The 21689-nt window shown below is 62.9% G+C and overlaps 1 protein-coding gene across 5 annotated transcripts in view; it reads left to right on the top strand.

Moving 5' to 3' along the window:
• Positions 1-21689, top strand: part of COL5A1 (collagen type V alpha 1 chain) — a 151806-nt gene that overhangs the window by 75522 nt on the left and 54595 nt on the right. For all 5 annotated transcript variants that reach the window (XM_043916327.1, XM_043916326.1, XM_043916329.1 and 2 more), the window contains exons 12-27: positions 3787-3861; positions 4527-4619; positions 6032-6088; positions 6880-6933; positions 7228-7281; positions 8636-8689; positions 9820-9873; positions 11048-11101; positions 12024-12068; positions 12958-13011; positions 13556-13600; positions 14065-14118; positions 14327-14371; positions 15311-15364; positions 19612-19656; positions 19988-20041. In XM_043916327.1, coding sequence (XP_043772262.1) covers positions 3787-3861; positions 4527-4619; positions 6032-6088; positions 6880-6933; positions 7228-7281; positions 8636-8689; positions 9820-9873; positions 11048-11101; positions 12024-12068; positions 12958-13011; positions 13556-13600; positions 14065-14118; positions 14327-14371; positions 15311-15364; positions 19612-19656; positions 19988-20041 — 891 coding nt within the window. The remainder of the gene's footprint in view (positions 1-3786; positions 3862-4526; positions 4620-6031; positions 6089-6879; positions 6934-7227; positions 7282-8635; positions 8690-9819; positions 9874-11047; positions 11102-12023; positions 12069-12957; positions 13012-13555; positions 13601-14064; positions 14119-14326; positions 14372-15310; positions 15365-19611; positions 19657-19987; positions 20042-21689) is intronic.

Below are 21689 nucleotides of genomic sequence, written 5' to 3'. Positions count from 1 at the left end.
GGACGGGGCACAGCCCAGGTCCCTGCTACGTGGCCAAGATGCAGGGTCCACTGAGACCTGTAGGAAGCTTCCAGCTCTGCAGAGGCCGCGGTGCGTGACCGCGGGTGCCCACAGGAGGGGGTGTTGTGCTGTCTCCCGCCTCCTGGGGGCTGGGTGTGGGGCTTGGGCCCCAGGCGCCCCTGTGTGCCCAGGACGTCTTTCGTGGAGCCATCCAGCCTGGGACACATGGTTAGTCACCTGCTCTGCACAGCCGGTGTCTGTGAGGTCCCGGCCACAAGCGTGGTGATGCGGGGCTTCCCCGGGGGAGGAGGGGCCGCGTCCTCTCTGTGACCTGCTCGCCCCCTGCCGTGCTGTGGTGGGGCATTACTAGCGTGGCGCTGGGGCCACCTGTCTCCTTGTTAACCCTGAAGCCCCGGAAGCCGGAAGGAACCCTTTGTCATATTAGGGAGCGCACGGGAGGTGCGGGCTGGGAGCAGAAACCCCCAGGGTTTCCGTCCAGGCCCGTCTGGCCTCCTGGGCTCAGATGTCAGTGAGCTTGTCTGGGACTTGCCGGCCCCCGCCTGCTACAGAATGTGAGCGTGGCGGGCGGTGGGGTGGGGGCGCGGCTTCCCCCCAGGTTCTGGCCTGGCCGCAGGGGTAGCCAGTGTTCGGATCTAGATCAGGAAGTGACCACTGAGAACGCCTCTGGCCTCCCCCAAACTGCGACTGCACAGGATCGGACCTGCGCGAGCCACCCCGATACTGAGGACCTGAGGGCCGACGCGGCTCCTCCCCTTTCCCGGGCCTCTCTGAAGCCCGAAAACAGAAGTATCGCAACGTAAAGGCTCCCCTGCGCTCCGGCGCTCCCCGCCCAGCCCCGCTGCCTGTCCTTGTGGTGAGCTGCAGCCGGGCTCTGTAGCCGGGGATGAGCCCCGATCCGCCTGCTGCTGAGTCCTGGGCTCTGGACCAGCGGGGCTGGAGCCGGCAGCTGCTTTCAGTGTCTGAGCGCTCTGTTCCCTGTTGTCTGCGGCGGCGCAGTGCCAGGACGGCCTCGGGAAAGCCCTGTGCTGACCGGCGGGGGCCGTGTGTCTGTACGTGGTCTGCGTGCGGCCACCCCGCGGCACCAGTGCTTCACAGAGCCTGCCTGGCCAGCTCAGGGCACTGATCTAAAGACGCACAGAGGCCGGCCGGCTCTTCTTACGTTGCCCTGAGCCTGGCAGCTGGGGCATGCCCTGCGTCCGACGCAGGCCGTGGACAGAGCAGCCCCGTCCTCGGCTCAAGTCCAGTGGAGGGTGGCGGGGCGGCTGGGATGCAGACCCCTGTTTTGGCTTGAGGGGGCCGAGTCTTTGAGACACAGACCCTGGGGCTTGGCAGAGTTTGGCTGGCAGCTTCTCCGAGCAGAGAGCACAGGCGCGGGGCTGCATGGGACTCGCGTCAGATTTTAAGGTGTCAGGAGGATCCCTTAAAACGGGGGGTTTTCTCCCGCAGGTAAACCCTCTCTCTCACAGGGTTTCCAGACTTTTGTCTGTCTACCCACATGTTCTTGGGGATTGTTTTCAGTGTAGTTGAGGGCTGAGTAGCTTTGGGGCCCCGAGGTTGAATTTTCAGCCCCGCAGCTTAGAAAGAGCAGGAGGGTCTCAGTGGGTGAGGGGCTGCCCCATGTGCTCCCTGGCTTCCAGTGCTACACGCACGCGCACACACACACACACACGCGTGTGAGCCCGCACCACATGGGCGTGGACACTACATGGACGGCATCTCATCCCTGGGACACACAACTCTAAGCTCTGAGTTGGGGGTTTGCTTTGGGATCGACTCGGGGCGGAAAGCTCAGCGGTGAGCACCTCTCAGGGTAGAATTTCCAAGAGGAAGTCTGACTGGCTAAACACTCCCTGGGTTTTTCTTTTTTAAGTAAATTTTATCTTCTGGGAATTTTTTTTTTTTTCGAAAATGGCAAGCTAGGACCATTTAGCTGTGCCTATTAGCAATAAAAAACCGGGGCAGCGGGCTGCCGCAAAAATCCTTTGACCCAGCAGTTCTGCTTCTGAGAACCTATCTAAGAAAGATGGTTCGAATTTCCCCTGATGGTCCAGTGGTTGGGACTCCACGCTCTCACTGTTGGGGCTCAGGTTCCATCCCTGGGTGGGAAATTAAGATTCCGTGTGCCGCCCGGTTCAGCCAAAAAAAAAAGAGGAAAGAAAGATGCCTGAAGCTTCATCACAACAGCCTGTGTCCTGATGAAAACTGGACCCAAACATGCGTGAGAGGACGACGGATTCAGTCACTGATGAGCCCATGAGGGCGGGGACCTCCGAGGCCATTGGAAGGAGTGAGGCCGAGCTCACCAATAGGCCTCCACGTGCGTTAGAGGGAAGGCTCAGACTGCCAGACACGTGTACAAGACCACCTCCTAAAAGGAGAACCACCCCCTCGCCGCCCGGCCCATGGACTCACAGGCGTGATATGCATCACATGTTCAGTGCGTGTGCTTCTGGCCTCCCTGGGCACCTGCAGGCATTTATCCCCGGCTCCTCCTGGCGGAACAAGAGGGAGCGTTCACGTTCCGCTTTGCAGGCAGCCGTGTTCTGCCACATTTCACAAGAGGAGGGATCAGCCCTGGAGTAAGACAGCCGTGAAGGAGAAGACGGGTGGGTGGAGGTCCGGGCCGGGCCGGGCGTGCCCTTCTCAGCCCATCTGGGGTGGAGCCCCGTGCCTGGCCCTCTGGGCCGGGGCTCGGGAGTGAGGTGCGTCTGCCCCGGGAGCGTCGCGCTGCGGTCGTGCGTGCAGGGCTCCACCAGCACCCCCCGCCGTGGGTCGGCGGCGGTCTGTCTCACTGAGGGGGGCGGGCTGCACTTGTCTGCACGCGAACCTCGCCCACGGCAAGCTGCTTGGGCGTCTGTCTGCCTCTGTGAAAAGCTGAGTGATAAAAACGCTTTTTTGACAAGAAGCCGTATTATTCATGTTGCAGGGGTCTTTCCAGGTGGCGCTAGTGGTAAAGAACCCATCGGCCAACGCAGGAGACATCAGAGACAAGGGTTCTCTCCCTGGGTCGGGAAGCTCCCCTTGGAGAAGGAAATGGCACCCCACTCCAGTATTCTTGACTGGGGAATCCCATGGACGGAGGAGCCTGGTGGGCCACAGTCCATGGGGTCGCAAAGAATCGGGCATGACTGAAGTGACGAAGCTCGCACGCATCCGTGCTGTATTCACCTAGGCCTGACCCACTCCAGAACCAGTCAGAGGCTCTGCCGGGGGCTGGGGGTGTCGGGGACCAGCCGGGCGAGCGCTGAGGTGGTGTCTATGCAGAGGTGGGGCCTCGAAGTGCGCAGGAGGCCTTGTGACCCTGCCCGTCCCCCCGGGAATGCCGGCCCCTTGTGTCCGTCCAAACGAGCAGATGTGGCCCGTGCGGCATCTGCTCCACCCGCAGGGCCGATGGGGCGTGGGGATGAGCTGGCCTCTCAGCCGTCAGCACCGGGGCCCTTGGGCTGCCCAGCCTAGGGGTCACCCGGCAGGGACGCTCCCAGGGCCGTGGAAGCCACAATGCCTCGCCCATGCCCGCCTCCCATGGGGTGGCCTCTGCCGCTCTGGACCGCAGGCTCCAGGCTTTCTGCCTCTTCGCTCGGCTCTCCCGGGTCCGGGGTCTCCTCGTCCTCAGCCCGCAGTGAAGGCCCCTCCTCCGGGCTCTGGGCCCTGCGTCGCTCTGCGCTTTCGCCGTGGCTTCCCGCGGGCCCTACCTCGGCCCCCTCACGACACCCCAGTCCAGCTCCCTCCTGGGCCCTGACCCGCTCTCCCGCCCTCTGTCCGCAGGGTCCCCCTGGACGCCCAGGCCTTCCTGGCGCTGACGGGCTGCCCGGTCCTCCTGGAACCATGCTAATGCTGCCTGTGAGTGTACCTGGGGGGTGGGCTCGGGGCTCAGAGTGAGGGGCGTCCCCTGACCACAGACGGGCTCCAACCCGGGCCAGCCATCCTGTGGAGATAGCTCCTGGGAGTGTTCTGCCGCCCAGCAGGGTGGACACCAGGATCGGGGTCTCCACCTTCGACAGTGTCCAGGGCGGGAGCAGAGCCCAGCTCTGCAGGAAGCTGTGTGGCGTCCGCCTCCGTCACCGCACACCTGCCCTCGCCCTCAGACCCCCAAACCACCGACTCCCTTCATGAACGTGACCTGCTCCTGACCTTGGGGTCTGCAGAGGACCCAGGCCACCTCCCTCTCGGGGAGCCCAGGCCAGGAGACGTCCGTCTCTCCCCCGGAGCCCGTGTGCCCCTCAGCATGGGTGTTGGCACGGGGCTCTGGGGTCTCAGGAGAGATGTCACGGATGCTGGGGGGTGGGAATCCCCAGCGCTGGAATTGTCGGGCAGAGACGGGGCAGCCGTGTGTGGGCAGTCGGGTGGCGTAATCAGCAGGCGGAGGCCCGGGGCTGAAAGCTGCCCAGCCAGCTCCCCCGAGGCTCTGCTGTCACCTGAGAGGCCACTGGACACCCTCAGCCCTGGGGTCCAGAGTGGACATCCATGCCCGTGCAACCCCAGTGACCCCACTCTTATATCCGCAGTTCCGGTTTGGAGGGGGCGGCGATGCGGGCTCCAAAGGACCCATGGTCTCCGCACAGGAGTCCCAAGCTCAAGCCATCCTGCAGCAGGCCCGGGTGAGTGGCCCTGGGGTTTGGGGAGCTGCTTGGAGCCCAGCTTGCAGGGGAAGCCCCTCTTCCCAACTTGGGGTGCTCACCTGGGACTCAGGAGCTTGGGGGGTTGTCCAGTCATCCCTGCACATTTGGGGGCCCTGGTGAGCACCAGGAGAGGTGGGGGAAGCTTCTCAGGGGTCCCTTGTCCACACTGAGGGTCCAGATTCCCAGATATGGACACAGCCACTGAGCCCCTTTGGCTTCTACTGACCCCGTCTTCTTCGGCCATCTACTGCCTCCTCCCGGCTCTGGGATGGAGAGACCCCATGTACTCCTGGGGGGTCCCTTGTGATGGGGCTGGGTCGAGCCTGAATCTCAGGGGGAAGCCCGTCGGCCCCGAAGCCCCTCACTCAGCCTGGGGGGTCCCAAGGAGCCTCCTTACCACTCTGCTCTCGGCAAACGAGCTGATGAGTGAATTGCGTTTTAATTGACAAGGCTCCAGATTGCTGATTGCCGATGACAAGAGCAAATGCCACCCGGCGGGGCGGGCCATCCTTCCTTGGAGTGCCCGTAATGGGGCGTCACAAGGAGCTGCCGAGGAGTCCCTCGTTTGGCGATATTTATGTAGCTCCATCGCCACGGATAGATGCTGATGATCAGAGTGCGTGGATGACGAATTACGGGCAGCGGGTACGCAGTCATTGCGTGGAGCAGACTGCCGTGTAATGCAGTCAGCGGGCGACAGGCCCTATCCCCCGCCACGGGGCTTACTGACAGGCCGGCCTGGCTGGCCTTTGAATCTGTGGGTGTGTTGACTGAAGCCAAGTGGGTGATGGGCTCCTAAGATTTTATAACACAGAACGTTCCAAAATTGAAATGGCCTCGTGCAGGAAACAGCTGCACGATGGGTGTGGAAGAGGCCCTTGGAGAAAGCCAGTGGGAGTGAGCCTCAGCAGCGGGCAGGCAGCGGGCACCTGGGCAGGGGCGCAGGGGGGTCCCCGTGGCTGGGGCAAGGACTTCACTCACCCCGAAGGCTCCCCGATATAACCCCGGGCCCTGAAAGTGCCTCTCGGGGAATGTGTGATTCAGCTCGTGCACAGCACACGCCCGGCCAGCCCCCCAGGGCAGCCGCGTTTCACGCTTGCTGTGAGGGTGCGGGGCCGGCCGGGGCAGGTGGGGAGAAGGAAGGGTCAGCCCGAGGCTCCGGGCACCCAGCCCCAAAGCGGTGAGTGGGCACCCACCCGGCTGCCGCCCACCTCTGCCCGCCCCATTGGTGCTTGCCGCTGGGAGCCCAGAGGATCGGAGGAGGTGGGTCCGGGGTCCCTGTGACCTCCCCCGCCAGAGGCTTCTGTCCTTGGCCTCTCACACTGGCCCCTTCCCACCTGTCAGGACGGGTAAACCAGCCATTTCTCAGCATGTCCCGTTTTGCCTTGCAGCTGGCGCTGAGGGGGCCTGCTGGCCCGATGGGTCTCACTGGAAGACCGGGTCCCATGGTAAGTCATCTTGGGGGTGTGGGGGTGGGTGCCCCTCACTGGCCCCTGCCCATCAGGCTCCCAGCTCACTGGGTCAGAGCATCTTGGGGGCGGGGGGTGAGGGGCTCCCTGGGCACCAGAGGCCCGGGCTGCCCTCAGGGCAGGGAAGCCCTTGCACTTGTACTGACCACGACTCTGCCTCGCCCCCCCAGGGGCTCCAAGCCTCTTTCTTTTGAGGCTATTTACCATCAAGACCACTTCAGTGTGAGGCAGACCCTGATTACCACCTAACTCCTTGGGCAGCGTGTGCTGGGCACCCCGGGGCCAGGGAGAGGGGTCTCCAGGGGTGTGTGTGGCCCTTGCAGTTTCAGGGAGCCGGGGCATCGAGGCCCACGGGGCCCTCTCTCTGTTCCCCGGGAGGGGGTGGGCTTGGCCCCTGACCCTGGGGTGTTTGGTCCCTTGCGGCATCTGGCGATCTTGCCCTGCCGTGGACAAGTACGTCCACACCTGGCCCTGGGCTGCGGGCTGCGGCGGACGGAGGGCAGATTCGTCCCGGAGAGAAGTGAGCGTGTGCTGAGCGCAGGGGTCTCCCCCCGCCCCCGTCCAGGGTTTCCCTCCAACCCGGGACGAGATGCAAACCAGGAAAATGACTGCTTGTCCCTCGGGGTGTGTCCAAGGCAGCGGGCGGGCTCCGCGGGGGCCCTGCCCAGGGCGCAGCCCCGGGTCCTTCCCCCTCCCTGCTTGTCCTCCCCAGCCACCCTACAGCCTGTACCCCTGTGCCGGGTGCCCCCTAACCAGGCGTGTCCCCCCAGGGCCCTCCCGGGAGCGGAGGTCTGAAGGGCGAGCCAGGAGACATGGGGCCTCAGGTACGTACCCCGGGGCCTTGGCCTCTCCGGGAAGACGGAGCCCTGTCGCTGCCTCTGGTCAGGGAAGCGGGGGGAGCTGCCCTCTCGATGCTCAGCGGCTGTGGGGTCCGGAGCGGGACCGCGCGGGCTGCCTTCCGTCCCGCCCTGGTTCAGGGCCACGGACCCTGCGCCCTGTCCGCGTGATGCCGCGTGCTGGCAGCTGGGCGGCCGGGGGGGCGAGCACGGGGACCAGGCTTGGTTTTGTCCTCTGAGAAGCGGACACGCGACTGACCTTTGCCCTCTGATCCCGGACAGGGTCCACGGGGCGTGCAGGGCCCGCCTGGCCCGGCAGGAAAGCCTGGGAGAAGGGTGAGTGTTTTTCGGCGGGAGTTGGCGTTGCGTCTGCCGTGGTGACGCTGCGTCTCGCCGGCCAGGCTCCCCCTCCTTCAGAGGGCACGTCTGTGTCCTGGGCTGGGTGGGTCCCATCCCACGGCAGCGAGCTCCCCTGCCCCAGCCTCCGTCCTGAGCGTCTGAACACAGTTTAACATGTTCTTTTAAATTGGAGCATAACGGCTTTGCACTGTTGTTAGTTTCCGCCGTACGATGATGTGAATCGGCGATAAGGACACCCCTAGCCCCTCCGTCTTGAGTCTGCCTCCCAGTCCCCCGGCCCAACCCCAGGTCATCACAGAGCCCCGAGCTGAGCTCCCTGTTAACCCACATTTTGAGTTAAAGCGGTTTCCCAGGTTCTCTGGGAGCAAGCGTGTAAGAGACAACACCATCAGTGGTCCCTCATTCTCTGGGGCAGCCTCCTTTCTCCAGAAATGGCTTCGGCTTTGTTGGGGGGGATGGCCGGTGGCTTCTCAGACCCCCCGCAGCCCCTCTCTGTCCCCCACCTCCGACTCTCTGTCCGGCCTGGCGTGTTAGTGGAGGGGAGTCCTCTCCCTCCAGGTGACCGTGGTGACTGACCGAGGGCGCGCGCCTTTCTCACCCGACATAAATTAATGAACAGCGTCCACGCGAGCTCAGGAAATCCTGATTAATCCACATCAAACTCTCACTAGCGGATCTTTCCATCAACTGAATGTTGCTGCTGAGTGAAAGCAATACTCGTTTCTTGTGTTAATGAACCTCTGCGGGGAACGCTGGCCACTGGTCTGCCCGTTCCTGCTCTAGTTGCAAAGCACTCGAGGCAAAAAAAAGGGTCATTCCTTAGTCCGGGGCCTCCTTCCCGGGAGTCGATCGTAGTTAGAAGGGACGTTACAGAGTGAATGGCTCTCAGGCACGGCTGTCTCGAGGCGGCCCCTCAAGGCCCCAGGTCCACAGGCAGAGGGGTGCACGGCCAGTTCTGAAAGGGCCGCCGTTTAGATTTCTAACCTCTGCTGGGGCTCAGTGGTTCGTGGTGGACACTTAGGTGGTTAATTGTGTTGTGCCCGCTCTGAGGTTCAGGATGGTAAGGCTTGGGAAGGCTAGAGCCTGTGATTGGTCTGTGGTGGACACTTAGGTGGTTAATTGGGTTGTGCCTGCTCTGAGCTTCAGGATGGTAAGGCTTGGGAAGACCAGAGCCTGTGGACAGCAAGCGGGACTGCAGGTCTGGGTCCTCTGGGCCAGCCTGTTGCGGGGTCTGTGGGGCCCTCTGTCTGACATCACAGGGAACCCTGCTCAGGGTCCTCCTCACGCTGGCCACTCCTTTGTGCTGACACTTTGCCCCGCTCTGTTCCAGGGCCGAGCCGGCAGTGACGGGGCAAGAGGGATGCCGGGACAGACTGGCCCCAAGGTAGGTTCGGTCGCCGCCCCCTGGGGCCCGCACGGTCGGCATCACCCCTGTCGTCGACTGTGAGGAATATGCTGAAGACAGGACGCGTGCCCTCACCCAGGGGCAGGAAGGGTCAGGTTGGATCAGCCCTCTGGCACGTGGACGAGAGGACCAGTGTCAGCAGGCTGAATTTCATGGGTCACCCAAGTCCAAGGGCAGGAAGTCCTCCTGCCCAGGTGGGGGAGTCCGAGCTCCTCGGGGTTGCAGGGAGCAAGTAGACATCGCACACGGGGAGTTCAGGTGTGTTTGAGGGCAGAGTCTGCCCTGGCTGAGGAGGCTGCAGCCCACGACCCCCGGCCACCGTGGTGTGGCGGGCCTGTCTGTCTGTCCCCGAATCTGGGGTGGACCGGCCCTGTTCCTGGTACCCATCCTTCTCACCCTGCAAGAGTTTGTCCAGGGCCATACGAGGAGCCCACAGTGGGGACGGCAGCTGTTCTCAGGCACTGCCCCTGCCCACCCCGGAGCTGGCGTGGGCCGGCCCCCGGGTGCCCCCTGTGAGCCCCGAGCGAACCTGGAGCCCTCCTGATCTCAGGGACCTTTGGTGACAAAGGAGGAGAAGCTTCCCGAGTCTGTCCCAGGAGGTTACTGTCTTGTTTCGACAGCAAAAGCATGCCAGGCTGAACTAGCCTTCCCTCGTGTGGTTTGCCACACACGAGGCGGGCAGCTGGGCTCCAGGAGGCCCCCTGGGCGGCGGGAGGAGGGCTGGCCGGGGAGCCGGGGTGCCCCAGGGCCCAAGGGCGGTGCCGAGCCGTCCACCGCACAAGAAGGCGCACCTACAGCGTGCGGGCGCCGCTCTGGGCCCCGGCGTGTCACGGTGAGAGGCACAGGCAGACGGCAGCACGGGAGCCCTTGTGCCCGCTCACACACGGACTCTGCAGCCCCGCGTCTGAGGTCTCACTGTCCGTGGCTCTGGGACAGAAGCCATTTGTCTCTGTGTGGCCTTGGTTGGGATTTTGGGGAAAGAGATGGGAACATGGACCCAGGGCTGTGGCCGGTGCGCTGGGGGGTGGCCAGTGCGGGCCCCGGGCATGAGATGCTGTGTGGACCACCGCCTGGGGCCTGCGCTGAGCTGCCCTCTGTCCTCCCCGCAGGGTGACCGCGGCTTCGATGGCCTGGCGGGGCTGCCGGGCGAGAAGGGCCACCGGGTGAGTGTTTGCTGTCTGGGGGCCGCGGGGAGCAGTTGTGTGAGGGCCCTTTGGGGCAGCCTTAGGCTCCCCGGGGGCCAGACCCTCGATCCCAGAGTGGTCGCTACGTGCACCTCATGGGGGTGGGGCCGGACATGGACAGAACGTCCTGGGGACGCTAGCTCAGCCCATGGAGGGCCCGTTTCTCCACCCCCGCTGACGGCGAAAGGGCCACTGGGGTCTGTCCCTCAAGGGGCCAGGCAGCAGGAAGCCGCCTCTGCTCAGGGGCCTCCACACTGTCAGGAAACCCAGCAGCTGCCCTTGTGGGGGCCGGCCGGAACTCTCCGCACCATTAAAGGGGCGACTCCAGGACGCGGGCCGGCCCTGCATGGCCTCCCCCGTGGATGGCCTCCCCCGGTGTGGCCTCCCCCGTGGACGGCAGTCGGGTGGGGACTGCAACTGGGCTCGTCTGATGTGACTCAGGTGCCCCCAGCCGATGCTCCCGGCAGCTCCGTGGACGGTTCCTGCCGACCCATTTTCTCTGATGTCAATTCTTTGATGTTTCGGCACACCCTGGACCTGCGGGCGCATGTCTGTGTGTGCGGCACACACGTGTGCACACACGCGTGCCCACACACGTGTTGGCTTTGTCACACGGGTCACCCATCACGCCTGTGCTGCCTCGGGAGGCGGCTGTAGGGCTCTAGCCAGAGCTGCCGCGCCCGCGCGCCCCACTGCCCCCGGGGACCCCGATCAGGCCGGGCCAGCGACGGGCACGTGCTGAGCACGGATGGAGTGCAGGGTGTCGGGCGGGCCAGCGCTGACCCTCAGAGTGCGGAGCGGTGGCCCTTTCTGGGGGCCGCGTGGGGCTGGGGTGCAGCCTGTGTCCCACGGAGAGGCCGGCGGGGTGCCGCTCAGACCCTGCCGCGGGTCCTGGGGCGCCTGGGGTCCTTGGTGCCGCTCTAGCTGAGCCACCGCCAGGACTCCGAGGCCCGGGGAGCATCCCGCCAGCCAGCCATGCCCCCCGACGAGCCAGGAGGCACCGTGTTTTCGATGGGTCCTCTGTGACTCTGGGCAAGGCCCGGGAGTGGGGTGGGATTTTCAGCCTCGGAAGCAGAGAGAGATGAAACGGGGGGTTGAGACAGCCGTGCGCGTCCACCCGGGGGGCTGGTGCTGACCCTGCTTGCCTTCCTAGGGCGACCCTGGCCCGTCCGGCCCGCCGGGACCTCCGGGGGAAGACGGAGAAAGGGTACGTATCCCGCTGCATGTCGGGCATGCCAGCTGCCCGTCTCCTCTGAAAACTGTGCGGATGCGGCAGTGGTGGGCACCTGTGTGGGGTGGGGTGTCAGTGGGCTGCACCCAACTTCCGGTAGACGCGGCTCATGGACCTTGACGCTGACGGATGTGGGCGTCCTGAGCGCTTTGACCAGTTGCCCCGGGGCGTGATCTCAGGAAAGACGTCGTGGGGGAGCTGAGGAGCTCAGCATCTGAGCAAGCGGCAGGGGGAGGCCTTGAGGGGCGGAGCACAGGGTCTGGGCAGAGGGGGAGGCTGAGGGAGCCGGAAAGTGACTTTCCTTGCCGTGGAGGTGGGGCAGACTGATGCGCTTGTGTGGACCGAGCCGGGAGGGGCGCTGGGGGTCTGGGTGCTCTATGCATCGATCCATCATCCATCTATCTGTTATCTGTTTACCTTCCTATCTTTAAACTTTCTATCTGTCATCCGTCTACATTTCTATGTATGTATCTCTCCATCTGTCATCTGTTAATCACCCATCTCTTACCTGTTTGTCTCTCATCTATCTATGCGTCTGTCCATCCTTCTGTCTGCCCGTCTTTAAATCTGATCTGTCATCCATCATCTCCCTGTCTCTGTCTGCTTTCTGCTAGGCAGTTTATCTTTCATCTGTCTCTGTACCTGGCAGGTAACCAGGGATGCTTTCTGCCCGGCTTTCCCCTCCCTGGGGCTGTGGTCTGTGAGCCTGACCTCACCTTTCGCCCTCCGGGAGGAGGACGTGCCGGGCCTTCCCTGCTGGCGCAAGGACTAGTGTTGGCTCTGGCGTTTGCCGGAGCAGCCCCAGGCCCGAGACTCTGGCAGAGATGAAGGAAAGGTGTCTCCCTGGGGCCCAGGCCGCACGGCTTGTCCCTAACTTCTGCCTTTCTTCCCCCCGCAGGGCGATGATGGAGAAGTTGGGCCCAGAGGGCTGCCTGGGGAGCCTGTAAGTGCACGGGCTGGGCGGGATTCTGTGTCTCCCGTTGATGTTCTGGTATCGACTCAGGGCCTAGGTTAGAGAGGGCTCAGCCTTGAGACAGACGGATCTGGGGACTCCTGGGAATGGAATGGGGGGGCCACACGGGGAGGTGAGCAGGACAAGGCTGGAGAGTCGGTCTGAGCCTGAGTCAGGGAGAGAACTGCAGGGTGCAGGGTCTGTGAGGGGGGCGTCCGGGGTGCATGAGGGGGGCGTCCAGGGTGCGTGAGGGGGCGTCCGGAGTGCGTGAGGGGGGCGTCCGGGGTCCGTGATGGAGGGCCCCCAGGGTCAGCGTGCGCCCGCTCGCTGTGACTGAATCACCCCCCAGCGTCTGCTTAGCCCCCAAGGAGGCTCAGCCACAGCGCTCTTCTCTAAGCCGGGTCTAGGCAATGCCTTCTGGGTTATTAACTCCTGAAAACATTTATGTGACTGGGTATTAAAACCACGAAGAACATTTAAGTGGCAATGAACGCAGGGAGGGTGTCTCTTGTGCTGCGTCTGAAAAGGTTCTGTCAGAATGAAGGGCCCTTGAAATCAAGTGCCGGCAGGTGGGGGGGTGGGAGCGGCCCGACGGCAGGTGGTGACCGCGCTGTGACCCTCCCGAGGGCGTGGGGCAGCGCCCACCCGGCCGCGGATGGGGAGTGACTGCGCCCCGACCAGGCCTGGCCCCGCCTCGCCCCTGGCCCCCAAGGCCCAGGCCGGGAGCCGGGGTGGGGTGAGCAGAGGACGTGGGCAAGGAGGGGTGTCAGTCACGCTCCCGGGTCAGCAGAGATGCCGGGAGTGGGGGGCTGAGTGGGGTGCAGGGCGGGGGCCGGGGTTCCGGGCTGAGTCTGACCCTCTTTGCCCTTCCCTCCTGCAGGGGCCGCGAGGTCTGCTGGGGCCGAAGGGGCCCCCAGGCCCTCCTGGACCTCCCGTAAGTCCCCTGCGTGTCTGCCCCGTCCCTGCCCCCAGCTGTGCCCGCGCGGTCCTGTGGGCAGCCCCCCGCGCTGACGGCTGTGCGCCCGGCCCAGCGCTCGTGTGGGGCGTGGGGGGCTGGCCCGGCGGGTGTGAGCCTGCAGGTGGAGGCCGGCTGGGCTCACTCCTCCTTCCCCACACACGGTGCCCAGCGTCGTCAGCAGTCCCTGGGATGCCCGTTCCCTCCCTGCGTGTGCTGGCCAGGACCCTCTCGGACAGCCCCAGAGGGAGGCCGCAGCTCGTGGTCGGGCAGGGCTCTGTCCAGGAGCGGCTTCCCGCGGCCGGGCCCCCCGCCCAGCTGTCCTAGAACGCAGGGTGGCCCCACGCAATGAACCCAGCAGCCCCATTACCTGCAGCCAGTCTCAGCATTTATTTGGGGTCAAGCCTTTCCCCTCCCATGAGGGACGTGCCGCCCTCTGACCTCGTGGGCAGGGACCAAGCCGCGCTGAGAGGGCTTCGCCTGTTGAGCTTTGTTGATTCTTTTCTGTTTCGACGCCACCCAGGGTGTGACGGGAATGGACGGTCAGCCAGGCCCGAAAGGCAACGTGGTAAGTCCGGGGGTCCCGCCCCGACCATGGCCTCACGGCGGGGGCAGCCACGCATGGGAGGGGGACTCAGGCCACCCCGACAGAGGTGGGAGGTGCGGGCCTCCCGCAGGAGAGCACGGGCTGAGGCCTTGCCCCATCCTAAGCCTGAGCCCCCCGGGGGAGGGAGACACAGGGGAACGGCGTCCGCATCCCCCGCCAAGCTGGTTGAGGGCAGGGGCTGTTGGACAGCGCCCACTGAGATGCATCGCATGGGTCTCCTGTAAGGGGAGACTTCAGTTGACACGGTGACCTGGGGAATTTCAGCTGATTAGAATCTTTTCCCTGGAAGCTCCTGTCTCGAGTCCCCCCTGGGTGGCTGCGCCCTCGCCCACACCAGCTGGGGGCCCCGGGTCTGGCTTCCCACCTGCACTCCAGAGCACGCTGTATCCACAGCCCCCTTCAATGCCTGCTTGTGTTTCCTGTAGGGTCCCCAGGGAGAGCCCGGCCCCCCGGGGCAGCAGGGCAACCCAGGTGCCCAGGTGAGTGAGCAGGGCGGCGGGAGCTGGGAGACGGCACCCGGGGCCTGAGTGGCCGCTGAGTGCCGCCCCGCGCTGCCGGTCAGCCAGCAGGGCCTGCGGCCTGGGCCGGGGGTGACCTGGGACGGGGCTGGGGATGATGGGGGGACGGCGGGGAGGGGTTCTGGGTCGAGAAATCCCTGACCTTTGCTGCTCGATCTTCCCCTCCCAGGGTCTTCCAGGCCCCCAGGGTGCAATCGGGCCTCCAGGAGAGAAGGTAGGTGGGCTGCGCTCGGCGTGGGTGTGCCTGACGGTGGGGAGCATCCCAGCCCGGCAGGCATGGGGCCTGCCAGCGTCCAGGCCCTGGAGCGCCGATCACCGGCTCTGGTGTGGACCTGCGTCCCTCCCGCCTGCCTCCCTTCTTTGGTTATGTGTTGACATAAGGTTGCCAGATTCAGGAAGAAAAACAGATTCGGGATGCTCAGTTTAATTTGAGCTCTGTTGTCTGAAATCCATTTAACTGGCATCTCGTTTTGTTGGGCTCCCCAACCTGCTCCCCAGGTGGCACTAGTGGCAGAGAACCCGCCTGCCAATGCGGGAGGCAGAAGAGACCTGGGTTCGACCCCTGGGTCAGGAAGACCCCCTGGAGGAGGGCATGGCATGCCACTCCAGTATTCTTGCCTGGACAGTCCCGTGGACCGAGGAGCCTGGCGGGCTGTAGACCGTGAGGTCACAAAGGGTCGGACACGACTGACGTGACTCAGCACACAGGCACTCTTGTTTGCCTTGTTGTGTTTCTTTTTGCTAAATTTGCCAGCTCCAAACACATCCTGGGCACCCCGAGCCCACGTGCTGGGGGGACAGCCTGGGCCCTGGCCTGGCTGTGGCTCAGCCTCAGGTGCCCAGTAAACCCACCTCCGGGCTGACACTAGCCAGGACGTCCTCCGAGGGGCAGTTCTCGGGGCATCACAGCCCCCGCTCCTGTCTCCAATGGGCAGTGGTCTTGTTCCGGTAGCCAAACCCGAAGGCCCTGGACACAGCAGAGGGTCCGCTGTCTTTGGGCGGAGCCTTTGGGCGTGGTGCCTCTGAGCGGCCTTTTTAAACAGATGCTTTTTGAGCAGATATGTTGAAGAGTGACTTTGGGGGTGTGTAGAGAAGGCTGGGCAGCCCAGGGCACCCTGGGGCATCGGCTCATGAAGTCTCTGGTTTGTTCTAGGGTCCCCTGGGCAAACCCGGCCTCCCAGGAATGCCCGGTGCTGACGGACCCCCGGTGAGTACCCCGGCCCCCTCAACCTTCACGCCCCTGCCCGTGTCCACCCAGGGGTGGGGGCTGGGAACGCAGGCAGACGGTCCCTCCCCAGCTCTGGAGCGGGCTGCGTGCCTGGCCCACGTTGCCTCTTCCAGCTCCTTCGATGCAGGCCCATCCGATGGCTCAGAAATTACTGGGTTTTGGACATGCTCCCATCACGCGCTGGTAACTGCACGTGGCGGACCATCCGCCGCCCGCGAGCCCAGCCCCGCACTTTCAGCTGTAACGAGGGCGGGGCTGGGCTCCGGGCCCTCGCGTGTGTCGCCAGCGCCGCGTGTATTTTTAGCGATCACGCACCGGGAAGCCGGGTGTGCACACGCAGCTGTGGAGATAAGTAGATGCCGCCTAGAAGCAGGCAGTGAGGGACAAACCCGCCCGTGGCCAAGCTGTGAGGGAGGGGGCGGGATGGTGACAAACGCCGGACTGTCCGCACCCACCAGCCTCCGCGGGAGCGGCCAATGGGCTTTTTGCTTCTGGGTTATTTTTAGCGTATCTAATTGATGCCAAGTAGAGAGCCTGTTTTAGAGAATGATTAGCGAAATTAATTATTTCAGACACAGTTATTTTGCTCTGTTAATAGCGCCATTAGAAACGAAGTAAGAAGTTCAGCCCCTCAACCATTGATTGGTGGTTGGCTGGCGTGGGGCGGGGTCTTCCTGTTTTCTCTCTGAAAATCCTTTGGTCCAGTGAGTCACCCATCACACGCTTTATCTGAACCAACGGTCACAGTCTCATTCCTGCTTGAGCTGCTTTGGTTGAGGTGGGGGGGCCTGAGTTTGATGCAAAGAGATGAGTATTTTGCAACATGGCTTTCACGTCCATTGACACCTAACTGTGTTTTCTGATGATAAAATACCTTCTTCTGGAAAGTTAGGAAAAGAAGTAACACGGCAACGTGAAAGCCAGCCCCACCCCATCCTCGAGGGTTGAACCCTGAGCGCAGGCGGACGCGCAGCCTTGTGGTCACAGCTTTCCGTTTGTCTTCAGTGTCGGGCGTCGTGGGCGTTTCCCACGGCACCTCATGTCAGAGGGCTCCCCAGGCAGCTCAGAGAGCCCGCCTGCCAGTGCCGGAGACATAAGAGACACGGGTTCAGTCCCTGGGTCGGGAAGATGCCCTGGAGGAGGGCATGGCCACCCACTCGTCTTCTGGCCTGGAGAATCCCATGGACAGAGGAGCCCGGCGGGCTACATCCATGGGGTCACAAGAGCTGGACGTGACTTAGCACGCGTCATGTCGGGAAGATTCCCTGACCTTACCTGGAGTCCTCCTCCCTGAACTGAAGCCCCAACAACTAGAGTCCCTGAAGGGTCACCGGCTTCCTTTTGGATGCCGTGGGGAAAGAGGGGCTTTAAGGGTGGCCCGGCCCAGGAAGTCAGGAGGCCGCCTCTCATAGGTTTTCCGTTTCTCTTCCCCCGATCAGTGGTCGCACTTTAAAATACAAGTGTACCGAGGACGCGGGGGCGGGGGGTGGTTGTGCCAGGTCGACAGTGATGGTGCTCAACGCAAAATATAAAAGCGGGAACATCAGCACTGCAGGCAGAGGGACACGGAGCCCTCGTCACAGGTGAATCGGGAGGAGACAAAGGTTTGAAACATCTCCTTACAGAGGCATCACGTGGTTGCAGCCTGAAAGAGAAGATTTGTTCCTCCCCCCCTTTGTGTTGGTTTGGTGTGGTTTAAGAACGAAGGGAAGATAGATTTCAGAGCCGCTGAGAAGTGTCAGAGGTTTCAGGGCAGACGCTGCTCTGAATCGAGAAGTCATTCCGGGCGCACACGACAGGGTTCGGATAATGAATCAGGGGCTCATGAGAACATTACAGAGCCAGGAAAAATCAAGTTCCAGCAAGTGTTCAGTGACAGGAGGCGATGCCCCTGATACAACACTAAATTAAAAATACGTCTTCTGATGCCAATTTTGCACGCAAACGCGCACAGCAAATAGATCAGCTACACCGCATCACACCCTTGGCCGTCATTACTGTGCGTGCTGAGGTTATGAAGGGGTTTAATTTTCTCTTCCACTTGCCTAATTATCTACAATGAACATATATTACTTTTTTAATCAGAAAAATATCAAATACAAATAAGCTTTATTATTTTTGCATTTGTCTACAGTGAACATATATTACTTTTTTAATCAGAAAATATCAAATATACGTAATTTAAGCATTATTACTTTTGCATTATAAAATCCTGCTGGTTACAGGATTCTGGGGAGAGGTCTGCGAGCAGAAAGAGGGTGGAGACGGCCGGCCTTTCACGCGGGAAGTCGGCCCCTCTGACTTGGGTGGATTTCCTCCGGCAAACTCTGAAAATATGTGAGCACCATGCTCCGCCCACAAAGGGGCTCTCACCCTGGGAACACGGCTTGGAAGCCTGGCCTCCATTCCAACGGCAGTAATCACGGTGGGGACTTCCCTGGTGGTTCAGGGGTTAGGACTTAGCGCTTCCACTGCAGGAACATGGGTTCATTCTCCGGTTGGGGAACTAAGGTCCTGAAAGCTGTGTGGTATACCCCTCCAAAAAAAACCAGTACCCCCCAAAACACAGTGGTCATGGCAGTGATCGGTCCTTCTACTTTATCTTTTCCAAAATACTGTGATCAGGTGTACTCTGGGTTTTTTTAATTTTTTTTGACTGTATCAGGTCAGTTGTGACACGTGTCAGTTGTGACACGCAGAGCTTAGTTGCCCCAAGGCATGTGGGATCTTAGTTCCCTGACCAGGCGTTGAACCCAAGTCCCCTGAATTGCAACACAGATTCTTAACCCCTGGACCACTTGGCAAGTCCCCAGGCCTGTCCTTACGGCCGCCAGGTAAATAAGGTCGTCGCCAGGTGGAGGGTCGGCTCGCTCCCCAGATGTGGGGTCCGGACTCGTCTGTGTCCAGGGCCTGGCCTTCCCCACCCACAGCTGCCCGTGACCACCGTTCCTTCACGGAGAGATTCTAGGTTTGGTGGAAACTACGAAAGGCCCAGGAAGAGCCCACGTGGCTGGGGGAGGAGGCCCCCCCTCCTCCGGCGACCGCGGGGCAGGATGCCGTCCCGGGCACGTTTAGGTGCGGCCCTGCCGGCCTGGGACGCAGGCGGTGAGCCTCGTCTCGGGAAGGTGGAGGGCGGGCAGCGTGTCCCCTCCAGGCCCGGGCAGCAGGCGTGGTCCGACCAGTGCCTGACTGACCTCACGGGCTCCCGGGGTACCCCCCCTCCAAAGGAACTTCCGCATTCTCCCCCTCGCGCGGCCACCGCCACAGGCTGTCTGCAGTGGCATCAGATCCAGTTCACGATGGTCGCAGATTAAGAAGAACACACACAAAGCATGTATTCAAATGGGTGAGATCCGGGTACCCACGACGCTGCTGTGTCCCCCAAGTAGAGTCCTAGAACTTGGGAAGGATCCAGCTGAAAGCAGTCAACCCACTCTCTCGTTATACACCCTCGAAAGAGGACGCCCAGAGAGGGCAAGCGACTCACCCAAGGTCACACCGCGGCGCGGGGGTCCCCAGGATTAGAATCAGGCTGCCCCGCCTGCCCTGCCATCCTCACCCCACACCGCGTGGCTTCTCTTCCTGGCGTCCTGGGGGCGGGGTCCTGCTTCTCAACAGTGAGGGCCCAGCTTGTTCTTAACGTCGGCGTTTGGCTCCTGCGCCCAGAGGCGCTGAACCTAGTGACCAGCTTGGGTCTGAAAGTCAGAGAAGGTGAAGTCTCTGAGAATGGATTGATGGCCCAGGGTGGAGGGGGCCGTGAGCAGTTCCTGGGGCCCCCGCTCTGCGTCTCTGAGGGGATTCTCCCCCGATCCCGGCTTCCCTCCCCGTCTGTGTCGCCTGGGGTGACGTCTGAAGGCCTGGGGTGCCCGGGCACCTGGGAGGTCTGGTCCCACTCCCCTGTCCTTGCTTGGCCACTGGTGTGGTTGTGCTGGTGGACCGTGAACACACAGCCTTGCTGTCACTGACCCCTCCCACCGTGGGCTGGGCGCGAGCTGGGGCCTGTCTGTGGGTTTGGAAGCACGTCCCCTGCCATCGCCGCGCCCCGGCACCGTTCCCGTGTTAACAGATGAAGCCACCGAGGGTCAGGGCCAAAGCATGGGGGGACCGAGGCGCTGTGGGGGAAACAGGAGGGACCCGGGCTCTGACCCTCACACTGGAGACCGCTGTGGGGGAGGCCTGCGTTCCCTGTGGCCACTGACTAACGCCAGCCTTCTCTTTCCCAACAGGGGCACCCTGGCAAAGAAGGCCCTCCAGGAGAGAAGGGAGGGCAGGTGGGTACCAGCTGCACCCCGGCCCCTCTAGCATCTCCCTCAGGATGGGCGGGACTGGGCCCCTCTGATCTGGGACCCCTGCCCTGCTCGCATCTGTCCCGAGAAGACCCCCTGTGGGCCCCCCTTCCCCGCGAAGCTGGGCACAGTGCCCGCGTGTCTCCTCCTGCAGGCCCGGCCTGAGACGCCCATCCGCTCAGCTCGCAGCGAGAGGGCAGTGTGCTGGGGGCAGGCCCGCTTTCCAGCTTGTGCTGGAAGGACCCAGGGGTGGCTCTGAGTGAACCCGTGTCATCCACCCGAGGTGGGGCTAATGCACTTTCCCGTCTGGTTTCAGGGTCCGCCCGGCCCCCAGGGTCCAATCGGCTACCCGGGTCCTCGCGGAGTCAAGGTGAGCGTCTCAGCCTGGGGTTTTCCTGGAGGTCCGTGGGGCCCGTGTTAGGGACTCTATGCTTTAACCTCCCGCCCGCCCACGCGGGGACAGCCCTGGTCTGGGCGATCGGCTCTCCGCATGTGAGCCCGAGCGGGTGATGGAGGGGCCCCAGGGGCCGGGAGGGGCTCCCACGGAGCAGGGCCTGCCCCCCAGGGCGTCTGGGGCAGCGTGGGCAGCACGTGGTGGCCTTCGCGGGACACGGGGCCCCCTTGGCCTCTTGCTCTTTTACGGTCCCTGTTAAGTGGCCCGCTGGTCTTGGAGTCCCTCAGGGCAGCTGTCCTGAGCCCAAGCGACGAGCTGGGGGCCCTTTCCTGGGAAGTTTGGGACGTTTTCTTCTGGGCCATTCACACGTGGAGTCTGGGCAGACCTTGCTGTTGTGGGGTGTGTCTGTGGGAGACTCCATCTATTCACACCCTGTGGAGAGGCTCCTGGAACCTCGTTAAACGGGCGCGGAGCCCCAGCGCCCCACACTCCGGGCTGTCTGTCCGCCCCAAGCCGACTGCGTTCGCTTTGCCTTGTGCAGTCTGGTCTTCAGTGAGGCGGCTCCCTGGACCTGCTCCCGGCAGACAGGTGTCCCCCGGCCTGTGTGCGCCGAGAGACCCCCCCTCAGGCGGGGCTGCTGCCGCGCCTTCAGTCTCAAGCTTCCCACCCGCAGGAAAGCCAAGGGTGGTTCTTTCCTTCAAAACCCCTGTCATTTGATGTGAAGGATCATGTGTATGTAGAAAACATCTTGTTTATCTTGGAGGGCTTGTGTGAACACGCCCATAAGCTCTGGAGTCCGCACCCGTGTCGTTCACGCTCCTTTATGCTTCTTGCACGTCAGAGTGCGCACCTGCCCTGTGGGGTGGAGGAAGGAGAACCCAAGATTTCATTTTCCAGGAGCCTCCCCGCGACTTCCCCCAGATCCAGGCGGGACTCAGGACTCATCCTAGACTCGCTTATCCCTAATGAAGTGCCCCATCCTGACCCCACGGGGCCCCGACTCCCATTTCCCGGAGTTGAGGTGTTCCAAAGTCAGGGGCAGAGAGACGCCCCAGGTGGGGAGCCTTGGACGGCGGCGTCTCTCTCTGAAGCAGGCCCTCGGCCCGCACGCTGCCTGATGAGTTTACAAGGGCAGAGATATAGCAGCCGTGCTGATTGTGTGAGCTCGGAGCGTGTTTATCTTACAAATTCTGGTTGCACAAAGAGCCTGTGCCAGCCACCATCCACGGCCAACTGCGAGGCGCTGCTGCTGTGAGCCTGAAAGGTGTCTGCTCTGAGATGCTCACAGAGAATGCTCTTATCTCGTCGGCCTGATTAGATTTCATCCGAGACACGAGCCGTCCCGCTGGACGGGCGAGCGGAGGGTGGGAGGGAGAGCAGGTCGGACACTGTTTTCTGATTAGTGGGTTCTCATGCCCGTGTGCTTGAACACCACGGAGCCCCTGGCGTGACGAGGCCTGGAGGGCAGTGACCGCGAGGTGCAGGCCGGCCCAAGTGTCGCCATTGCCCTGGGAGACCGAGGCGCTCCGCTTTCCTCCACCTGAACCCTGCCTTCCTCCCTAGAAAGGGACCCCTCTGAGCTCTTTGACCTCACTGACATTTATTCATCCCCTGGTTGCCCCCC

The sequence above is a fragment of the Cervus elaphus genome, chromosome 11 (genome assembly GCF_910594005.1).
Source record: "Cervus elaphus chromosome 11, mCerEla1.1, whole genome shotgun sequence".
Taxonomy (NCBI): domain Eukaryota; kingdom Metazoa; phylum Chordata; class Mammalia; order Artiodactyla; family Cervidae; genus Cervus; species Cervus elaphus.
Note: the sequence above shows the minus strand (reverse complement) of the source record. Positions and strands in the feature narration are given on the sequence as shown.